The sequence below is a fragment of the Emys orbicularis genome, chromosome 5, assembly GCF_028017835.1.
Source record: "Emys orbicularis isolate rEmyOrb1 chromosome 5, rEmyOrb1.hap1, whole genome shotgun sequence".
NCBI classification, from domain to species: domain Eukaryota; kingdom Metazoa; phylum Chordata; order Testudines; family Emydidae; genus Emys; species Emys orbicularis.
Window position 1 is genome coordinate 33,296,180 of NC_088687.1, and position 17,246 is coordinate 33,313,425.

Here is a 17,246-nt window from a genome sequence, read left to right on the forward strand (position 1 = left end):
TTAATTTATCAGAAGCAAAGTCCTAATGAAGACAAGGTTTACTCATCTGAGTAAGTATTGTAGGGTTAAGACCAATTTTGTTTCTGCTTAGAGTGGGTTGGCTACATAGGTAAGGTAAAAGTGTCTCTCTGGAATACATTTGGAAAGTGCAATCTTTGACAAATATTGGGAGAATAAACCTTAGGTTTGCCAGTGCTTAAAGGGGATGTGGATGAGGTAGACTGAAGTTTCAGGACCTTCATAAAATGGTAGATGAGGAGTAGTTGCATATTGCCTGTGGTCTGCATGTTAAGAGCAGGAGACAAGATGTTGAGTCTTTGCTCCAAAACAGGAAGGTGGTTGGGAAGGACTGTGAAGAATCTGCTTTAGCTTAGCTACTTGGGGGTGCTAATTGTTTCTTTTTCTGGCACTTCTGCCAAAAGCAAAAAATATCAGAGTAAATTACATAGGAGATGGGTAAATATTTTACTGTTTCTTGTCTCTGGTCTCTGGCTATGGGGATCATGATCTTGAGGTAAGAAGTCTAGCTATTGGTAGTCTGAGTAGATGGGATAGTGAAAGGGACTGATAATGAAAGGTCTATCAATGGCTATTAGCCAGGATGGGCAGGAATGGTGTCCCTAGCCTCTGTTTGCCAGAAGCTGGGAATGAGCGACAGGGAATGGATCACTTGATGATTCCCTGTTCTGTTCATTCCCGCTGGGGCACTTGGCACTGGCCCCTGTCAGAAGACAGGATACTGGGCTAGATGGACCTTTGGTCTGACCCAGTAGGGCCATTCTTATGTTATAATTGAATGGAAGAAGAACTTTGTGATTTTTTTTTTCCTAAAAAAGAAAACCACAGTGAAGCCTGAGGTGAAACAGCGCACTAAAACACCTATGGCTGGCCTATGTCAGCTGACTCAGGCTCAGGGGTTCAGGCTGCAGGCTATAAAATTGCCATGTAGACATTCAGGCTTGGGCTGGAGCTGGGGCTCTGGGACCCTCCCCCGTCACAGGGTTCCAGAGCCTGGGCTCCAGCCTGAACCCAAACATCTGCATGGCAATTTTATAGCCCTGCAGCCTGAGTGAGCTGACACAGGCCAATCATGGGTGTTTTAGTGCAGTGTAGACATACAAACAAAAGGCACCGAGGGTATATGTATTTATATTGTAAACTCATACCTTCTTCAGGATTTGTTTGCACCAAGCACACAAAATACTAAATGATTATAAAAATAATATGACAAGTTCAGGGGTTTTTCACTATAAGTGGAAATAGGCTAAGGAAGGGAAGTATTAATGCTAGACTTATAAGGGAAAATTTTCGAAAGTGCCTGTGTGATTTAGGAGTGTAAGTCCTATTGAAAGTCCTTGGACTTAAGCTCCTAAGTCAACTAAGCATTTATGAAAATTTTACCCATAATGAAAAGTGTCTTTAAATCTTAATTATGGAGTCACTACCATGGATCCATACTTTAATGATGTAACAAGTGATTAATAATCTGAGTTTAAAATACATTGTTCTGCATAAATTGTAGATTACATTATGGCTCTTAAAATAAGTGGACTTCTCCACAGGGCTTTGAATATCCTGCCACCTGGTATAAAATATTTTTAGTACAGAATTGAAAGCCATGATGCTGAAGGATGGCCAGTTATCAGTAACACATTCTAAGAATAACTAGAATATATAAAGTAGACGCTGGAAAGTATATTAAGATACCATTCCACGTGTGCCTTATTTTTGTTTGGTTTCAGCCAAAACATACCTCGCTTATTTCTATTAACTTCACTACGGGCTTGTCTGCACTTAAAAGGCTGCAGCCGTGTAGCTGCACTGATGCAGCTGTGCTGCTGTAGCACTTCAGTGAAGACATTACCTATGCCGACGGGAGGACTTCTCCTGTTGGCATAGTTACCCCACCTCCCCATGAGGCAGTAGCTATGGCTACGGGAGAAGCCATCCCATTGACATAGCTCTGTCTACACTTTAAGTTGCTATAACCGTTCATATAACCATGTCACTCAGGGGTGTGGATTTTCTACATCCCTGAGCAACGCAGTTATACCAACGTAAGTTGCTACTGTAGACCAAGCCTTAATTCCACTTCTGCATGTGAATGAAAGCAGTCCCAGGATTGGTTTTTGAATACAGCATGTTTATCAAGATCTAAATCGAAGCAAATACTTGGAAGATGCCTGGTCTTTAAACAAAGGCGCAGAATTGTTTCAGTGGTAGCATGGCTGACATCCTAATGGTTCAACATCAAGGGAGAGCCAAAATAAGACCCTTCGTACAGCTCCATTAGATTTAAAAATGTTTTTCCTCTCTGCCTTTGCACTTTGCTATTGAGAGATAGTTTGTTGTTAATCCTTTAGTCTGAACTCATGCTACAAAATCTCCCACTATTACATGGGAAGGAAAGTGTTTGTCATCACCTTGATTACCTACCTGCAAAGCCAGTGCTTTCAAAATAGGCTAAAATGTTACAATGTGCTGCTCTGTGGGCTTACTAACAGATCTACTGTCCAATTGTATTTTCCCAGGTGTCGCATTTTCAACCCCTCTTTGCCAACACTACTGTAGCTTCTTTCCCAATTTCAGTGAAGAAAGGTATATACTCTGTACACACACCATCTAATATTCAATTTCTTAGGTGAACGGTCACTGGGAGGTTCATTTGGTTCTTCATACAATCTTTTACTAACACAATGATGGTTCTCTTCATATAGCTCCACACTCAGACTATGTTCAACAGCAGTCCTTCTCAAAAGTTTATAGATATTTTGCATATGGGCAAGAGGAAAAATGGATCAGCTAGCGTGCCTATGTATTGCATCCCTGTTCTCAGCTCAGAAACATTCCCGCTATTAGAGTTCTCCATCATCTTCAGATGCTTTATATTTTTGTTGTTTACATACGGTCATGTTATTCTTAAAACAGGTTCAGGCTAATGTTAGCAGTTAAAGGGTCATGTATAGCAACACACTGAATATACTGCAAACATATGGTGGTTTTAAGAAAGATCAGGTTACTTATCTAGAGGTATCAATTTGGCATTTCAAACAATATCTATAATGATAGCTCACTTAGAATAAATACTCCTTCATCAAAAGGGGGAAAAAAGGGAAAACAGCAGAATTTTCCTCTAAAAGATTGAAAGGTAAAAGGTTTTAAAATCAGAATGTTCCATAAATAATACTTGTACATTATTTTTATTTTAATATAAGTCACTCCTCCTTTTGTTCCTTAAGAAACGTATAATGGAATTAAAAATACAAGGTGCATTAACATCAAATGAGGCGTTTAACAAGTCCCATTATGCTGCTGACTAAGATCTTCATTCATTATTCCAAACTAGACAATTTTACCATTAAACCACATAAATTCAAGTGCTGTAATTATACAGTCAATACAAAAATAGCATTCTTAGCTGCAAGTAATATATTGAAAAGTGCTAAATGTAAAAGCAGGTTGGGTATTGGAGGAGCTTGTGAAAGCAGGTCCAGAACATAAGCGCAGGCTGCGGAGCATAAATATTACATTTCAAAAGGAGAGAGTTGAAAAATGTAAATACAGTGGAAGGACAACTGGTGGTGTACGGTAAATCTGGGTGTGACTTGCTTAACTAGTGTAGGCAGGGCCGGTGGAAGGAAGTTTCGCGCCCTAGGCAAAACTTCCACCTTGCGGCCCCCCCCCCAGCCCTGCAGCAGCTCCCCGCCCCCCCCTCCACCCTGAGGCGCCCCCCCTCCCCCCCCCCGCGGCAGCTCCCCCCCGGCCCAGGGAGCCGTGCGGCAGCTCCTCCCCCCCGCGGCAGCTCCCCACCCCCCAGCCCGGGGATCCGTGCGGCAGTGCTGACCCAGGGGTTCCCCTGGGCTGCCGGTGGCACGCTGACCCAGGGGAACCCCTGGGCTGCGGGCCGGCGGCTCAGACTCCAGCGCAGCGGCCACTGTAAAAAAAAAATTGGGAGCGCCGCTTTTTGGCACCCTCAAATCTTGGCGCCCTAGGCAACCGCCTAGTTGGCCTAAATGGTAGCACCAGCCCTGAGTGTAGGGGCACTGCTCTGAGGCATCATCTTGGATAAAGACTGATTTTCTGTATACAGGCATGTTTCTTTCTCCAAGATTATGCTGTACACTCTACTTAGTTTTCTTTAATTAGCCCCTTCACCGAGTCCAAACAAAGGCCTAGCATTCTTTTGTATAACATTCAAAAACTTTTCTTTCTACTTTTTAACTTGGACCACGCAACACGGAGGTCAAAAATTCACTATTGAATTTACTTAGATTAAGCTAGAAAAGGAAGCCACAGACCAGAAACAAAATAACATATTCAAGCCTTCATCACCTATACTTAAAAAATAGATCAGTTTTCATTTTCAGTACATCATCAGTTTCACTTAAGAGAAAGAGAGAGAGCAGATTTGCACACCCTCAGACATGGTCTATTCAATCACACCATTTGTCTAATAGACAATACAATAATAGCCAAACTATGAAGTTAACAATGGTCTTTCTCTGAAACAAAGCTGGAAAATAAATCATACTGTTATCTTCACTTGAACCAGATAAACAATTTCCATTGCTCTTGGTTTACACCTGATCTACACTTAAAAGTTTTCACCCCGAGCACCATAGCTGTGCCAGTCTAACTCTCTGTGTATGGAGCTATGTCGATGAAAGAATGATTATGTTTGGGGACGTAGGATTCCTACATTGATAGAAAAACTCTTTCCATAAGTGTAGGTTGTGTCTACACTAAGGAGTTATAGTAGCATAGCTACAGTGATCTAGCTATGCCGGTATAGAAAGGAATTTAGAAAAAGCAGTGCACATCCTGAAAGAACAAAGCAGAAAAGAAACAATAATAGGAAGTTAAAAGGATTATCAAAGACTTTTCAGAATACAGGCATACAGCAATAACAGCATCAAAGAAGTGTAACTGCATATTTGCTTTGCATGCCAATGATACTGCAGGCCTGGCTTTCACATGGCAGCCATTAATTCATCGTACTTCAGTACATTTGCAAGAACTTTTTATCGTATGAAGCCATGCAGGTGGAAGGAGCACACCACCTGAAATAAAGGACTCTCTCACCCCTTGAAGGCACATTTGTTGCATGATGATCCAGGGGGCGAAATAGAGGTGGTTCACTGTGCCGATCAGTTGGGCTTGTATACAGGTGCTCAGCTTCACGAAGGGGGAAAAGGCATAATAATAGTCAAAAGGCCAAATCCCTGTAATGATGTATTACTTTATTATGTCAAAAACCATCAATGCAGACTCTACCAACTGCATTAAAAAAAAAGAGAGAGACGTACATTATGTTTGTAAGCTGGTCCTGGAACAATAGCATTCAGAAAACCAGTTGTGGAACACATGCTAGTATATTTCTTTAATTTTATATAGAAAATCATCCTTTGTCTATTGTAATACATCACCTTTCACAGAAAACACTGCAAACATTTTATATTGCTAACACAAATCTGAGAGTCTTTAATTACTTATGCTACATATCAATTCACTAAGTAGCAAATACATAACACGTCTTAGGCCAGGGAAACAGCTACCACTATAGAGCTAGTTGCAAATTTTTGAAGACTATGTTTTGCAAAAAATGCTGGTCATTTTACAACTAGCTTACAAAGCTGGTAAACTTTTTTTAAACTTTCAGCATTCCTTTTTTAACTATCTCCAGCTACCATCTATCTCAAACGCTGACCCAAACTGCAAAATGAGGTTGAAAAACCAAAACTGAAGTGTGAAGGTCACAAAATAAGATTTTTACACAATGGGGAGTACTCTGTTACTGCTAGTACAAGGGTATTGCAATTTAGCTACCAACTCAATTTAACCTCCTAACAACACACTCATACAAAGGTGCCAGGCAACTGTAATTTAGTGCTGATGAACTAAAGCAGGAGTTAAAGGTTATACTCCAATGCTCCTGGGAAGAGTGATTGACTTTCAGATGTAACCAGTCAGTTGAAGTTCAGCATCTCATTATGAGAAATCAGGTGATCCTTTACTTGGTTCACAAGAGGTAAGAGGGTTCTGAATAGATTAAATATAATGTCTAACAACAGCAGTAACACCTTGTATTCATATAGTTACTTTCATCCAGACAAATCCAAAAGTGGTTTATACATACCCTGAAGATATATATATTTTCCCTGGAGTTGAGTGCATCAGACCATCTATGCCAGCAACAATACACAATAATGCTTTTATTGTAGGACGGGAATTGACACACCATCAATGGAAACACAAGGGGAATTGTTTTATTCAGGCAGAACGCAGTCACTCAAATTGCAATCTGATTAGGACACTGTGTTAAAGATCCTAATCTTGTGATTTGAAAAATGCTGTGAACAGGGCTTCAGTTTACAATTCAACCAAAAGACATCGAGTAGGATTTTCTTAAGTGCCTAAGTGACTTAGGAGGACAATGGGACTTGTGCTTTTAAGTTACTTAGGCACTTTTGAAAACCCTACGCCTCACTTCCAGTAACAGTGTGTCGCTGGAACACTGGCTCAATACTGACAGAGACAAGAGGGCCACCCACCAAACCATCTGCCATACTTCATCTAGCACCCTGGGTTTCTGGGAGGTTTCTCAGGTCCAAAGCTGTTTTAGCTCAGGACATCAGAGCCTGAGGTGGTCTGTGTACCATACATATGATACTGTAAAGCTAATATAGGTTACTGTGCATCTAAAACTGTACTGAGCACTCTAGGTAAAGCTCTAAAACGATCAAGACAGCATACTCAGAATAGTAAAATCACAGCATGCCATCCTTATGAGTGTTGGACCAGAGTGAAAAGTAAAGAAGACACTAAAGGGGGGAAATAAGAGCAGAAATAAGGGGCGGGAGACGAAATGGGGGGGGAACAACACACAGCATTTATTTGCTAATCCTTTCCTGACACACTTCTTTGGAAATCTGAAAATAATATATTTTAAAAGAAAAATATATTTAGAAATCAGTGTGCCATAGAAGGATTAGTAAACATCAGAGGATACAATTCTGAACAACAGCCTGGCTCTGATATTGTCAGTGTTTCCTACAACATCCCCGTCAGCTTTTTCAGAAAAAAAGGCTATACAGATTTTTCTATAATTTTAGACAACTGCAGAGGATGACTGAGACTGTCTATGACATATTACTTCATACATACACGCCTTAGTCTTCACAAGTTAATAAAAGTCCTGTATTATAATTGTGTGTAATGTTCTGTGCTATATAAATCACTCTGCATTTTTGGAGATCAGTTACACCAATGGAAGATTCTTAAAACTTCAGCTATAGTAATTTAGCAAGAAGGGAATAACATTGTTTTCAGCTTTTAATTATGAATTGTGTGGGGTGTTCTAGGTAGTTTTGGGTTAACAACACTGCAGGAGAGAATATTTCAATTAAAAACATGTCCATTAAATTTTTTCAGTAAAATAAAAACTATTTCATTATCAAAACTTAAGCTTGGTACCTAAATTCCCTCACTACCTCTGTAAAGGGCCAGGTGCTACACCTTATGGACCTGATTCAGTAAAGCACATAAGTATGTGCTTAACTTTAAGGAGTTTGTGACAGAAAACACTTCTGTATTCACACCCTGTACACTATTCTAATAATCTTCATACAAAGTATGCCTTGTAAAATGTCATTTGAAAACTCATAATTTGCTGGTCAGTATTGTCCTGGTAAAATATGTGTGGCAACATTGTATGTGAAATTATAAGATTTCCCTGTATGATGTCAGGTCTGTGTCCTGAACAAAGGAATGTGTGCTCTGCCCATTTTGCATTTAAGCAGTAAACTGAGTCAACAAGCGTGAAGGGAAGACAAAGGAAATTCAGACGGGTGCAAAACCCAAAAGGGAATATCCTTCCACATAGATTCTTTGGCTCTTCGTTCTCAACTAGAAATATTTTTCAAGCAGGGGACTGAAACTATTAAAAGGAGGGACAAACAACCCACGCACCCCTATCTCTTTCTCTCTGTCCATCACATTCACTGCACCTGAAGAGACAAAGCAATGGTTGGACTCTGGGGAAAAGGTCTTGACCTGAAAGTTTGGTCAGTAATCTGCTATGGTGAAACACTTTGCTTGAATCTAATATAGTTCATTAAGTTAGGCACCAGTAAGCATGTTATCTTTATTTTTCTTGTAACCATTATGTCTTTAATGTCTTATTACTTGTACTCACTTAAAATCTTTCTTTGTAGTTAATAAACCTATTTTATTGTTTTATTTAATCAACTGTGTTCAAGATGAAGTGTCTGAGTAACTCCATTTAGGGCAACAAGTTGTGTGCATATTATTCCCTTAAAGGAATAATGGACTCAGTATATTGCACTGTCCAGGAGAGGGTTGGGCAGTAAGGACATACATTTCTGGGGGGAAATCTGAGATTGGGAGTGCATTGGGGTAACCCTGTGGTGGTTTTTAAGGCTGATGAGAGCCAAGGTGTGGCTGGCTGGTTGGCTGCAGCAGACACACAGACATAGCTGGGAGTGTGTTCATGCTGGAGACGGTTTGTGAGCAGCAAGGCATTTTAAAGGATACCCCTGGTTACAGGACAGGGGTGAGACAGCTACTCATCAGTCTGGATTGTACCCTGTATGTCACAGTGGTGCTAAATCCCATTAACTTCAATTCAATTTACCCACATACTTAAATGCTTTCCTGAACTGAGGCCTTTACCTGTGAATTTTATTTATTTATTTATTTTAAAATTGAGCTATCCCATCTCCTAGAACTGGAAGGGACCTTCAAAGGTCATCGAGTCCAGCCCCCTGCCTTCACTAGCAGGACCAAGTACTGATTTTGCCCCAGATCCCTAAGTGGCCCCCTCAAGGATTGAACTCACAACCCTGGGTTTAGCAGGCCAATGCCCCCCGGGGGTGTCAACTGAAATCACACAATGACTGCAGGACTTTAGAGAGATGGCCTCAAAATTTGGAAATTATAGAAATTTAAAACATCTTAAAAATAGGGCAAGTTAGGTTGGAGAGGGAGAGAGAGAGAGAGAGAGAGAGAGAGAGAGAGAGAGTTCTATTCTACTTTTAATAGGTGTTGTCTAAATTGCTTCTCCTGCTTCAAAACAATAGTGATGCCAGTGACTCTGCATATTCAGATCACAGCATCAGAATAGTGTGGACGTAGTCTTGTAGACATCAAGGAAACACTTAAACTTATTAAATATATAATCAATTAATGTTAATGGATTTAATAAGTAGCTTTGAAGCAGCTTGACTCAGCCCTGATAGAGTGAAATAACCTTGCATCCAGTATCCCTGAGGTGGCAACAGTTCAGTAAATGTTTATTTTGTTTATGAAGCCTTGTCCATTTTGAGGAAGCATAAGCATGGGATGTATGGGTGGGAAAGGAACTCTTTTGTATTTTTGTAAGTCAAAGGACAATGTTATGACCAGGAAGACAACAGGTGACAACAGTCAAGAGGCCACTGAAGAGTTTCGGCTGTTCACCTAAATACAAAGGGGTGAAATCATCTTGATAGAGTTTTCACCTCATCTTATTCCCTCAATGTTGCTCATTGTGGAAAAGCACAGACTTGTGGATGTAACTAAGAAACAGTACCCTAAAAGGAGAACCCCAAAAGTGGACCAAGATTCATACTGACATCACCTAATCAGAATTGGACAATGCAGATCCCCTGATTCAGTCAGAAGGTCACAACAGGAAGTCCAGTGGGACAATACTAGCCTGCGTTTCACCCACAAAAGACCAGGTAAACAAGGAAAAAGTGTGCTATTCTTGAGATTACCACAACACCGCTACTATGTCTTATATTCATAATTTCCCTTCCAAGGAAAGCAGAGACAAAGACATTGCAGACTAGCCAGCTAACCCAAGAATGATGTCCGCTAGCATGATGGTACCTGAGCCAAAAGTCATTGCCTGTTCCCCAAACTGCAGTTTCTAACTGACTCTGAAGCTTCAAAGACGTATAAGCTAAAGAGCACACACTTAGGGCACATCTTCACTAGCAACGGCGCTTTAACGTGGCTTGTTTAGTCACAGCACAGCGCTGAGAAAGAGCTCTCCCAGCACTCTAAAAAACCCACCTCCACGAGGGGAATAGCTACCAGTGCTGGGAGTGCGGTTCCCAGCACTGGTGCACAGTCTACACTGGCACTTTAAAGCGCTGAAACTTGCAGCGCTCAGGGGTGTGTTTTTTCACACCCCTGAGCGAGAAAGTTGCAGCGCTGTAAAGTGCCAGTGTCGACAAGCCCTTATTTTTCTAAGTAACCTTATTATTTCTGTCTCCTTAACAGGACATTTGAACATCTGTGCAGGATGCCTGCCAGGAAAAAAATACTGTCCTAGCCTTTTTAGGTAGGTGTGTGTGTGTGTGTGGGGCTGTGACATTTTGTACCTTGGGGGAGCACTCTGCAACCCCCGTATTCCTCATTTATATATGATTGTGATCTTGCAGATAAAGCCGGCCATGTGAGGTATGAGGGGAAAGGTTATGATCTGCTGAAAGTCATTTTTCTATCCATATATGTATATAATTAATGCATATGAAGTTATGAGAATTGTGTTGTATGGTTGTCACTAAAACACGCTGTCAGTTGGGGAATCAGCCAGATATTAGCCCCCCAGAGACAACAGCAAGGAAAGTAACCAATGCCCAGGTGGGGTGTCAAACAACCCACCTACAGCCATTGTCCAGCAAGGGAGCTACAATGCAATGACTCACCTGCATGAGGCCACACCAGGGGAATTGTTCAACCTTGCCTGGGGACTCAGCAGTGCCCACGAGACATGCCTGGACTTGTGTTCTGTTTTATACAATAAGTATAGAACACAGGGGCCCCATGCTTGGCCTTTTTCCTGCCCCCACCTATGCTGCAAGCAACAAAGACACTGAGAAGAAGACTGAAGACCCCAACAGAGGAGACTGGCTCAGATTTAAGGGACAAAATCTGTATATTAAGGACTGCAATATCCAGTTAACTGACACTAACTTTTTACCTAACATTTATAGTCACTTAAAATCTATCTTTTGTAGTCAATAAATTTGTTTAACTGTTTATCTTTACCAGCGGGCTTGCCTGTAGTGTGTGGTAAATCTGCTCAGGTTTTGCCAAGGCTGGTGTATATCCACTTTCCATCGATGAACCAATTAATCAATTTGCACTGCTCATCTTGAGCAGTGCAAGATGCTATATTCCTGAAGTACAGTGCTGGGAGCTGGGGGGATTTGGCTGGTGCCTTTCTCTGTATGATTAATGAGCGGCTCTGGGAGCATTCATGCAATCTAGCGGGTATGGGGCTCCACATGCAGCTGTGCTGAGTGATAACAGCACCTGCAGGGGTTTGCTGCTGGTCACTAGCAAGGCATTGTGAGAGACAGCCCAGGCTGGAGAGAGTTCAGGGCGGCACAGTGGTCCCACAGTCTCAGACTGCACCCCAGGGATCCCGTCACAGAGGCCATTAGGGTGACCAGATAGCAAATGTGAAAAATCGGGACAGGGCGTGGGGGGTAATAGGTGCCTATATAAGAAAAAGCCCCAAAAATCAGGATTGTCCCTATAAAATCGGGACATCTGGTCACCCTAGAGGCCATTAATAATAATAGCATATGTGTTTTAACCCATAGCGTATGTTACCATTGGGTATTGATTAACCTTGGTTGGAAGCAAATCTAATCCTAGATTTCTAGGAGTTATTTGGGATACATAAAGATTTAATCCTTAACCTAGTCTTTCCACAAGTGAAAGTATAAACTGCTACATAAATGCATAGGGGTAGAAAGATTAAAAAAAGTCATTTAATCATTTGTGTTGTGTCAGCTTTGTGATTTGATTACTGGTTGTGCAAATGCAGTAACTTGGCCAGTTCTTCTTCTTAAATTGTTCTCTTAGTAGTTAATCAGTTTAACTTTGTATTATTGTTAACTCCTTGATTTGACTATTTACATTATAATATCAATATTAATCATATTATTTACAACTTTAAAGAAATTATCTAACTTTGCACTAACACACCAAATTGGTTTTCTCTGATCAACTGGTGATGAGGTATAAAGCAGCCTAAATTAAAGGGACTTTAATTAAATACCCATAGACCACTGGATTCAAGTGCTAAGAAAACCCTTATTATCATTACATGTTACATCTGTAAAAGACCTAGAAGATGAAGTCCATTATTCTGCAGGTGCAGGATATACAGTACATTCCCTTTATGAATACTATATAGGTATACTCAGTTAATTGTTTATAAATAAGCAGAAAATTGAAGTGTCTATGCATAACATTATTTAATTTTTTAGGATAAAAATTATTCTGTAGTCTCTTGTGCAGGCTTTTTTTTATTATTATTTAATTGAAAGATTTGCTTTCTTACCTTGGTTGCAGGTTTTTCCAGTATACCCTGGGAGACATTTGCATTTGTTTGGTCCAATACATTCACCATGTTTGCATCTAGGCTGACATATAGCTGCAAATAGAACAACATATATTATTGTTCTGATCTAATCAACAATAATATATTACTTTAATGAAAGCAGCACAAATACTACTAATACTTAGCCCTTGTACATCACTTCCCATTTAACACTACAGTGCACACAAAGTATATTTTCAACAATAAAAACAAATACACATCAGGAGACTGATTGATAATGAGCATTATGTTCAGGGGTTATGGGATAAAATGCTCAATTTTTTGGATATTCCAGATTATGTAGTATCTGGCCAGCAAATGGACTCATGGCCTTCCTGATGTACGCCATTCAGTTTGTTATTATTAGAATATGCCCCAACTGAACAGGAAGTAGTGTCAACATCAATGAGTTATCAGTTCAGTAACAGACAAGCAACAGTGCAGTTCCAAGTGTCCACAGATTTTTTTCCCCCCTGAGTTGTTTAGACAGTGGCATTTCTTTATCCTGACACTCAAAAAAAGGCTCTATATGTCACCATGACTTTCCCTATTTGGAGGAGAATTGAATGAGGCTCCCTCCAGAGTTTGTTGACCAGAAGGATACAGGATGGTCTTTTACAGAGGTGATTTGTCTCTGGGGTCATTGCTTCCAGAAGGTGGATCCGTGAAGGGAAGGATCACTGGTGCAATCCTAAGTGCTTTACTCATGTGAGTAATCTTTACATACACAAGTTCCATTTAGTTCAATGATACTACTTGGCTAAGCAGCTATAGCAGAACCAGGCCCAAGCTTGTAATCTGTCATTCAGATACCTCTTGTGCACTGCCACTATTACAGCAAGCTGGCACAATTTAAATATTTAAACAGTAGTTTGAAAGACCTTGTTAGTAAAAAAAAAAAAAAAAAAAAGGCGTTGTTCACTGTATCTCCTAGCTCATTAAAAGCAGCACTATTGCTGCTGCACATAAGCCTGATTGTTAAACTTGAGCTTTGAACACATTCAAATTAATGATGAGTGCACTAGAGGGGAGCAAATTGGGGGTGGGGGATGGGACACTGGGACAGCCACTGGAACAAGAAGTCACTGGGACCAGCAGGAGACTGGGAACTGTGAGGGATGGGGGTAAAACTGAGAAAAGGATTAGAGTGGGTGGAGCAGAGATTAAGATGAGGGCAGACCGGAGGAGCCAGGGACAGAAGGAATAGGGTTTGGGGTGAACGGGAGCAGATGGGTTTGTAACCAGAGAGAACACTCCCCACAGAACTCAGAATAGAACCCAGGATTCCCAGTCTCAGCATTCTGCTACAATCAGCAAATAGCAGTGCAACCCACTGGCAAAGTGTGCGCTTCATCTCCCGTTTGTGGCTGGCCCACATACAGATAGACAACCTATTAATGTTATCCGTCACTCTGTTAGTTCAAGTGGCAGAGGTCCATATGATGGATCTAAAAGGTTCCAACCCTGCTGATGAATCATGTGGATATCAATGTGATTCCACATGATGGCATTTCTGTTTTTTCAGTTTGCTTTTTAAAAAAACCTAGGAAATTCCATACAAAACTCATTAAAAGAACATTAAGATTGTAAAGACAAGTGCTGAAAAGTCAGGAAATGCCACAGTTAAGCATGAGCAACCTTAATAAAGCCCACTGGTGTATATGCATTGTGATACAATCTTTAATTACACAACTCCATGCTGTTTTATCCACATGATTTCTGCCTCATTCGTGTACAGGATGGACAGTGCTCAGGGAATGAATCAGAATTGTGTAGTGAATGAGGCTATTGTCTGTACTTCACTTTCCCATATGTTGCAGAAGTAGGAAGGTGATTAGTGAACAAGGCAGGGGATTGCGTAAAGAGAAATGAGGATCTCATTGTTAAGGCAACTGAATGCCACCCTGGAGAACTGGATTCTATCTCTGCCTCTGCCACAAAGTTCCTGTGTGATGCTAGAAAAATCATTTAAACCAAACATCTCACAAATGGCCATTAATTCTGTGTTCCTCATTTTCCAGGTGCCCAATTTAAGACCCTGAGGTCAGATTTGCAGAAACGCTGAGCACTGAAGTTAACAGGAACTGTGTTTTCAACATATAATGCGCTATAAAATGCTAAGTTTTCTGAAAAATCAGGCTAAAAGCATCTCAAATTGTGTTTCCAAAATTATCGCACACTTTTAACATAAATGTCTGTGCCTCAGTTATCCATCTGTAAAATGGTAATAATGATCCAACCTTACTTCACGAGGGTGATGTAAAGATAAATTCATTAGTGTTTGTGAAGTACTCACATACTGTGATGACAAGCTACACTGAGAAGTCCGTGTGGAAGTTAATAATTCTGTATTCAGTGAAGGATTAGGATGGTTTACAGTAAATAAGGAAATGAAATACTAAAATGAAATATTGAACAGATGCTTATTGAGTAAAAAACATCTAATCCTGTGCAATGACTAAGTAGGGGTGCAATGGAAAAATAGTATGCAATCATGTAATTAAAGTTTGTATCATAATGCATATATATACACACCAGGGAGCTGAAGTAAGAGCTTTTGAGAGCTTGACTTTGCAACCTTACTGATGTTCTTTTAATGTATTTTTGTATGTAATTACAGGCACACATCCATACACATGTGCACATTTTGTTGCAAGAGAAAGGTAATTTGGCAAAGTTTTAGTCACTCAAAATTTTAAAATATTATTCTGAATGTTGGACGACAGTCAAACAGCACAGACCACCAGTGAGAGGGTACTGTGCAAAGTTGGTTTAAAGCTCACCTTTGCACTTCTGTGAAGCACATTTCCCCAGTGTTTAAACCAGCCTTTAATAGGTCACAGGGCCCAAAAAGACCACTGAGAATTGGTCAGCCACGCTGCCTTTTTCCTTTAACATCCCAGCAGGGAAGGTGTATGCTATTTTAAAAAATGCTATACACCACCAAAGGGTGACTGTTACACTGAGGTGATGATATTCCTGGGATGATGCCAGATTTGTAACCAGATTGTACTGTCAGTCCAGTGCCAAGCAGCTGCATGACACCAGAGAACCCAGACCCAGTATGTTTACAGCCATTATTAAGCATGAATATAAAACATTAAATAACCTCTCAGCTATTTAAACCTAGCAGCAATAACCCTAAATGACAGTTTCATAGCATTAGTGTACAAATTTTAGAAGGTGAGGAAGGGAGAGTGGTTAATTTACAATTATACCTTTATTTAAAAAAATATATTTTGCCACAGTGGGTGATGTGAACTTTATGGATTTTCTTAAACACTGAGTATTTTTCATATTCCTCAATGCATATTTGTTCTAGAGAGAGTTAGTCTGCATGAGGAGAGCTCAGGGCAGAATGCATGTACATGAGGTTCCTTTTAAGGCCAAATTTCTGCCCTCTGATACATACCAGGTTACTGAGGCTTTCAGGATAATTTATGCAAAGGAGATAATTAAAATCAGTTCTCTCATTATATGTATTACCCTATGTGCAATTCTGCCTTTAGTGAAGGCACCCAGGGGAAAACTGCATGTGCCTACAAAGGGATGTGGATCGCTGTAGATGGGAATCACAGAAAACAGGAATCAAGCAAGCAGCTCCTATTTTATCCTCTGTAACTAAACATAGTCACAGTAAATTTTCCAAGTACACCTCTACCCTGATATAACGCAACCCGATATAACACGGGTTCGCATATAGTGCAGTAACCCCGGGGCTCCGGCGGCGCTTTAAAGGGCCCGGGGCTCCGGCTGCTGCGGGGAGCCCCGGGCCCTTTAAATCGCCACTGGAGCCCTGCTGCTGCTACCCCCGGGGCTCCGGCAGCGATTAAAGGGCCCGGGCTCCCCGCAGCGGCTGGAGCCCAGGGCTCTTTAAATCACCACTGGAGCCCTGCGGCTGCTACCCCGATATAAAGGGGTTTCACCTATAACGCGGTAGGGATTTTTGGCTCCCAAAGACCGCAATATATCGGGCTAGAGGTGTATATTAATCTGCCAAAGGAATGTATAGCTTGGCACCTCCTCAAGGAGAGGGATAAGAGAATGAAGAAAACGCTGGATGGATCTCCAGAAGTAGTTTCTTCCAAATTCATCCCTCTGTGAGTGGATGGTAAGATTCCCAACCACAGGAGAAGTGGGAGTTCAACTTTACAAACTAGTTGTGGGGTGAGGAAGCATTTCATATTATCAATATACAATACTAGCTCAGTTGTTGTGTAAATGAATGTATTTAATTTGTTGATTTCAATGTAACTACTTTTGGAGTAAGTTGCTACTTGTTGTGAGCAAAGGAATCAATAAGTGGCCACTAGTTTATAGTCAGTCTGGGTCCCCACGAGCACCACCACCCCTTTCTTCAAACCTATCTTGAGTGGGAAATTTCATTTAAAAAATAAAACTTGAAGTGGGCTAAAAAGCAAGTGTGTAGAATGACTCTTTGTTACTGCATACATCTCAGTCATTTCCATTTAGATCACTTACAAATACAAGTGTTTAATACTGTCAACCCTGCTGAAACAGTAATAATCGCAGAACATGAGGTTATGTTCTATTTGCTTCTTGCATCATCAACGATCTTGTCAGCTAAATTCTGATTCCACAGATGGAGAGTAAATATGGAACACCAAGAGATCACTATTACATCGACATTTTTCTGAACCTAGCCATGCTTTAATTAAAACAAATGTGAAACAACACTAATAAAAATGCACATGTATTATAAACCAAGTAATTAAAAAACTGCAACAGCAAAGCAATGATACTATGGAAAGAAACAGGGAAAAAATAGGTCTACGAATTTATTTTTACTGCCACAGGATCCACTTCATGCTAATATGATTAT

At 40.6% G+C, this 17,246-nt stretch overlaps 1 protein-coding gene across 1 annotated transcript in view; it reads right to left on the minus strand.

Annotated features, from left to right (window-relative positions):
* Positions 1-17,246, minus strand: part of NPNT (nephronectin) — a 90,907-nt gene that overhangs the window by 35,916 nt on the left and 37,745 nt on the right. Inside the window, exons 4-5 of the mRNA XM_065405355.1 lie at positions 12,365-12,457; positions 5,083-5,175 (exon numbers count right to left, since the gene is read on the minus strand). Of these exons, the coding sequence (XP_065261427.1) occupies positions 5,083-5,175; positions 12,365-12,457 (186 nt within the window). The remainder of the gene's footprint in view (positions 1-5,082; positions 5,176-12,364; positions 12,458-17,246) is intronic.